The 6,144-nt window shown below is 41.4% G+C and overlaps 1 protein-coding gene across 2 annotated transcripts in view; it reads right to left on the bottom strand.

Annotated features, from left to right (window-relative positions):
- Window positions 1–497: 497 nt before the first annotated feature.
- Window positions 498–6,144, bottom strand: part of LOC102572201 (gamma-aminobutyric acid receptor subunit gamma-4) — a 166,525-nt gene continuing 160,878 nt past the window's right edge. For both annotated transcript variants that reach the window (XM_006273801.4, XM_019487958.2), the window contains 2 exons: window positions 5,442–5,644; window positions 498–4,430 (listed from right to left, as the gene is read on the bottom strand). In XM_006273801.4, coding sequence (XP_006273863.1) covers window positions 4,137–4,430; window positions 5,442–5,644 — 497 coding nt within the window. In that variant the 3' untranslated portion in view covers window positions 498–4,136. The remainder of the gene's footprint in view (window positions 4,431–5,441; window positions 5,645–6,144) is intronic.

Genomic DNA, 6,144 nt, shown 5'->3' with positions numbered 1-6,144 from the left:
TGAGAGCATGAAGCCTGGCAAGTTTCAAGAAGAGCCTGCACTTATCTCCTTGAAACCGGGCAGGCTTCGTGACCTCAGCAGGGGCCACCCCCCTGCAGTTTTCAGCCCACTGCACCTTAACATTCACAGGTTCATTTATGTCACAAGTTTTGCCTGTCAGCAGCTAGAGGTGTAGTTCACTCCAAACCCCTGAACCTATCTCCTTGACAGCTGGCAGGCTTCGTTGCCTCAGCAGGGGTAATCACCCCTGCAGTTTTCACCCCCATGTGGTGTCACACACACATGTGACATGAGTTTTGCTTTCAAGAATTTGAGGTGCAGTTCTCCCCAAATCCCTTAACTGATCTTCTTGAAACTTGGCAGGCTTCATGCTCTCTGAAGGAACATGTCAACTTTTTTCACCCGAAAGGAGATGAGTCAACTTGATCAAACTAGATTTTTTCATTTTGAAATGGAAAAAAAACAACCACTTACTTTAAGAATGTTGATTTGAAACATTTTGCATTCTGATTCACTATTACTATTGTTTTATTTTACAGTAGCACTCAGAAACCCCAATCAGGATCAGGGCCTCATTGTGCTAGGTGCTATACAAACACATAGTAAAAGACAGCCCCTGCCCTGAAGAGCTTACAATCTAGAATGGTGCCATTATATCTCTGGGGGAGATGATCGGAGTAATAGTGCCAAACAAATATTTTTTGAACATAAAATATTAGCACAAAAATTCTGGAGCCATAGTTCCCAGTACAGACATTTGCCAGGAATGGTTGGGTGATTTATCCTGGAGAAATCAGTAATGAAAACATGTTAGGATTTAAAAAATCCCAGCAACCATTCTGTGTTAAGACCAAAAGCAGATCCATGTACATGAGACCAAATCTGAGGTGCTGATACAGACCAAGATATCCGTAATGATGTCTGACATTTTGACTTGTCTAGAATGAAAGTGAACTACAAGTAAGAGAGAATTCTTCTCCCTGTCAGTGAAATGGGAATAGTGACCCTTGCCCTTCTTGGCTGGCTTTTTTGAAAATGGTGGGAAGAAAGTGCCTTAGAAATGCAAAATAGTATTTAATTCAGGCATTCATTTATATGAGGAAATATTTGGGATGGGCGGTTTATTGAAGGCAGAGGAAATCCCTCCTGGAAAATACCTTTTCTCTTTTATTCTTCAGTCGTTGTAATTTTTCATTTTGCTATTGTAATTTTACATTTTGCCTTCTAACTCTCTCATCAAACCAAGTCCTACTCAGACCTAGTCCTTATCATCTTCTTTGACCTTCTTCTTAACCTTTTCAGTTTCTCCCTCTTTTTCCTTCTAATCTAATTTGCTCCATGCTGCTGCTCTCTGGGCAGTCATCTTCAGTACAGTGTCTATGATGAACTTGTAAATCCCTTGAGGATCTTGCATATTTGGAGCCCATTAGTGTCTTGGGATATTTTTGGACCGTCTTTAATGGCATATAATACCTTTCCGTTTAATTGTATTTTAAGCACTTTTGAGTTTCCCTGTAGTTTATAGTGACTAAAACCAAAGGGAACTCACTATCACAGACATACTTCACCGCCTGCTGCCTTTTTGCTCTACCAAACCCTTAATGAGAATATTAAGTATCACTGGTCCAAATACAAATTCATGGTGACCCCAGACTGACTTCTATCTAATGTAAGAAGGCTTTCACTATGACTCTGTCACTTAAGCAATGGCAATCGCAATTTTCCTTTAGGCTACCTATCAGGACGCCACAGATGCTAGTGATGGAACGATACCTGTCTAGTCTGTCCTTCTATGAGAGCAGGGTTGATTCACACAATATGTTTCTATTGCTATGTTTATTAGAGCTTTACTATCTCAAGCAAGTCTTCATTCTGTCTGTTTGGGAGACAGTCCCATCGCCTAATAAACCTTGTTGCCTGGAAGTTGTTTGTATCTGTTTTGTAGAACCCCACCCTACCTGTTTTTTTCTTTAATTAGTACCTCTGTAATAATTCTCCTTCTTAATTAACTTCCTTAATTAGCACCCCTGATAAATTATTTTCTTCCATCTTTTCAAAAGCTTTTGTAAAATCCAAGTATATTATATCTGCCGGGTAACCTTTATCTCTTGATTTATTCAGTGTTTAAAAACAACTCTAACCGGTTAGACAGGAACAATTTAACCTTCTAAATGCCATAGTGATTTGACCTTATTAGTTTATACTTATCCCAGTGTTGTACTATTGTATCCCTAATTAGGTTCCTTATCAGTTCCCTTGGAACTCAGGTAAGGCTATATTTATGAATGAATTAAACATGACTCTTCATTATTCAGATCATATTCAGTAGTGTCAGAACCCAGCTCTAAACCAGACCAGATTTACTCTTCAAAAGAATATATAAACCACACAGCCTGATTAGCTATTCCCCTCTTCCTTTGTTGCAGTTGTGCTGTCTCTCTCCTATTGACAAATCTTTCAAGTGACAATTATTTCTAAAACATGCTCTTTATAAAAGATTTATAGTTAAATTACACAGTAAGTAAATATTAACAGAGGTCTCTTTTAACAAACAACAGCACTGTGGCTTAGAGACTCAGTTGATATTACTAGGTGCAGTTCTGTTAACTCAAACTGGGGGTGGGGGGTGATGATTTACTCTAGGTAAGAGTTTGAACTCCATGCTTTTCTTTCACATATGCAGCATCTTCCTGCTTAGCTACACAACTGCATATTTCTTTCTGAGCTTAAGTTGTGTTCCTCCTTAATGTATGTGTTCACACAGGTGTGGGAGAGGGCCAGAAAAGGGAAACACTTCCATTTTTATGAAGTGGCTAAGGGTTACCAAGGATATCAGACCTAACATCTGGTGTGCTATTTATTTGCTTATCTCTTCTATAGCAAGGTACCAGAAGAAGTGTGGAAAATGGTGGAGACTGGGCAGAGCCATAGCTTTATTGAGTCTTTTCTAAACCTCCTTAAAGTTTCAATGTTCTTTTGGAATTCAAAATATTAAAAAGCCCAAGAATATCTATCCCCTGTACCCATGAGAGGCCCAGAAAAGTCCTTGAGAGCTTGTTCTTTCAAAACTCACTAGAGCCCACTTCTGTTATTTTTTTCGCAGAGGAAGCAAAACTTTACTTCTTGTAGGCTTCCACTGAGCTCAGTTAGATTATTAGCACTGGAAGGTGCTACCAACTGATTCAGGATGGTAGCAAAAGGCTGTAATTTCTCCCACTAGAATATAACACAAAGAAATCCAGGTTTCAGCTGCAAGGCCATGTATGCTACAAGTATGCCAGTCAGGGGGCATACATACAACAGCTGCTCCTAATCTGCTGCTCTTTTGGTCACTTTCATAGTGTAGGGACCTCAACTGTTTAAGCATGGCTAAGGGTTTTGACTCAGTGGGATGCTATCCACATTACACTAATGTGGTGTAATGAGTCCCTTGATAAGACTATATTTGTAGAGTAGCTAGGTCCCCTCAAGTTTTATTTACAACTTTATAAATACATTTTTTCATGGGCTGACAAATGTCAGGATGAAAGTCCACATTATCTTCCTTTGATATTACTTACTACATCAAGATACAACTGCAGTCTATGGTAAGAGCCCCACACAAACCTGCTGGTAGAGACTGCTCTGGGGAAAACATATCCTCTGCCTTTGGCAATGCAAACTTTCGGGCTAACACCAGCACATGTTGGCAGCCATTTTCTCTCGCCAAACCTTTTCTGCCCCAGCCCTCGCAACTGGTTGTATGTTTGTGGTCCACCACCCAGGTTTATGCTGGTGAAAGCTGGCTCAGAAATAGAAACAATTGAGAAATATATTTATTTTTTTGTGAAAATATGAAGGAAAATTACTTTTGGCAAGATTTACCAGAGACTTTTTAATGAAAAAAAAATACAAGATGTTCTGGGGTCTGTTTTTAACAAGTCCTTATTATTTTAGATAAAACTTGGAATTTTTTATTGTTGAAATTGTTTGGCTACATTTTTTTTGACTGGTTCTCCTCAAAAGAGGTAAGGAAAAGGGAAAGTGGACAAGTATTAAAAAGAATTACTAACTAAAATGAAAAACACCATTTTCCTTGTTCCTTTCTTGCAAAGCTTCCTGGCATCTCCTTTACTTCAGCAGCATACGAGTAATAGCTAGAGATAGAGATAGGCGATCCAGTACACAATGTTGAAGAGCAGGAATGCAGTGGGGAAGAATACCCGGGAGTAGGAGTCCAGGCGAGAGATGTGAATGCGAATCCGGCCTTCCCTCCATGTCCCTGTCTGGCAGTCCTCAATGCAGCAGAAAAAACTCTCACATTCCTTCCCTTCCAGGCAAGGGGAGCCAGACTCTTCATCCTCATCCTCCTCTATCTCAGGAGGCCAGTGCATGTTGTTGTTGATGTTGATGGTGGTGAAAGAGGGCATCACATGGGCACTGGTAGGTGGCTGGCATAAAGAGGGAAATAGTTTAGAAATAAAGCAAAGGAGATGATACTTAATTTGCCCAGGCATAGCCTAGGCACGGTTTTGATGGAGAATACCAGAGATATCTAATCCCTGTTTACTCTATATGATTGTAATTCAGTTTCCTGGAATATCCATGGCACAGCTTTGGACAGAGAATAGCTGAGAGCACTATCCTCCCATCTCTTTCTTTAGCTTTCTATGTACCAACCAGTGGCTGGTTTTTCTCAGCTTCCCTAACCTGGCACCATCTCACTGAGCCTAGCTGCCCTCTAGAAACACAGGACACAGCTCAGACATGCTCTCTGATTGCTGTCACACTCTAACATCAGCCAAAGGAAGAAAAGCATGGGCAGTGCTGTGATTGGTGACCAGGGAATGAAGTGATGCCAGGGAATGAAGTGCATCTCTGTCAGGCACACTGCTCCTCTCCATCACTGTTAGGAAATTGTTTATATAGGAGAGCTCAAGATTTCAGGTTTTCATTCCTTTGACAATTAAGAACTTGTCAGAGCAGAACCCCATGTTGGGTTTGGCATGTCAATTGCCTCCTCTGTGGACCTGGGCAAACCCCAACACAAGGTGTGAAGTACCAAATTTAATACTTCCATAGGCAACAACTCATCAACCCCGAAGGGCATTGCCAATCCCTGGATGTCCCTGATCTCTGAGGCTCAGTGCTATATTGCCTCATTGCCCTGCATGGCACTGTCTGCTTCCCTGACACTAATAGTTCCTGGAGTTCTGTTTCTTCCACTGTCACAAACTATGAGACGTAGGTGTCAGTCACTTTGCCTATCCCTGTTTCCAGAATCATAATCCCACCATCAGCTGCAGCATACACTCCAGTGTTCTGTAGCCACCTGCCACAGCAGTTGGACATACACATACACTACAATGCTAGTCTCAAGTCAATACCTACAGTAATTCTATTCCTAACATTCTCACATTGGGGTGGTTTGGTGTTAAAGGTCCCCCACTACCCATACCTACCATTCTTGTTTTCCTGCTGTTGTGCTCTGATGGTTTCTTGTTTCCCACCAGGTAGTTGAGAGTGGCATATTCCATGAGAGCAGCAAAGACAAAAATGAAGCACACAGAAACAAATAGGTCCATGGCGGTGATGTAGGAGACCCTAGGAAGGTGCTTGCGGGAGATGGTGCTCAAGGTGGTCATTGTGAGCACTGTAGTGATACCTGCAAGGTCACAGCATTAGTGCTACCAAAAGCAGCAAAGCTGAGGAGAGGAGCCTGCATACAACATTACTGATTATTCCCTTCTCCCACAAGCCATAGGGTCCCCATTTCTCAGAGAAGAATCTGGGGAGATCTGCTTGGCTAACAAGGAGATGTATTCTTTCTGTGGTGGACAGTACTGTTTTAGCAACTGCAGGTTGGCAGTGACAGGGATAGTGGCAATGAGTGGACAATGTGAGTCTGTTTTACTTGAAGTTTAGATCTAATCTGAGCTGGGACTTTGCAGAAATGGCAGTGATCCAGGCCAAGGGGTATTCCCAAACCAAATCTAAACAGTCCACAAATAAAAGGAAGACATAAGGAAACAGAAGCTGTGAAGTGGGAATGGGTGATGCTGTGACAAGGACTGCTCCTGATTCAGGGACTTTGTAACCCTTAATTTCTGTCATCAAAAACTGGGACTATCATTTTTTTCTGAAGGGATAGCCAAATCTGAATGC

Source organism: Alligator mississippiensis, chromosome 8 (genome assembly GCF_030867095.1).
Source record: "Alligator mississippiensis isolate rAllMis1 chromosome 8, rAllMis1, whole genome shotgun sequence".
In the NCBI taxonomy this organism is placed as follows: domain Eukaryota; kingdom Metazoa; phylum Chordata; order Crocodylia; family Alligatoridae; genus Alligator; species Alligator mississippiensis.
This window is presented reverse-complemented; position numbering and strand designations above follow the sequence as displayed.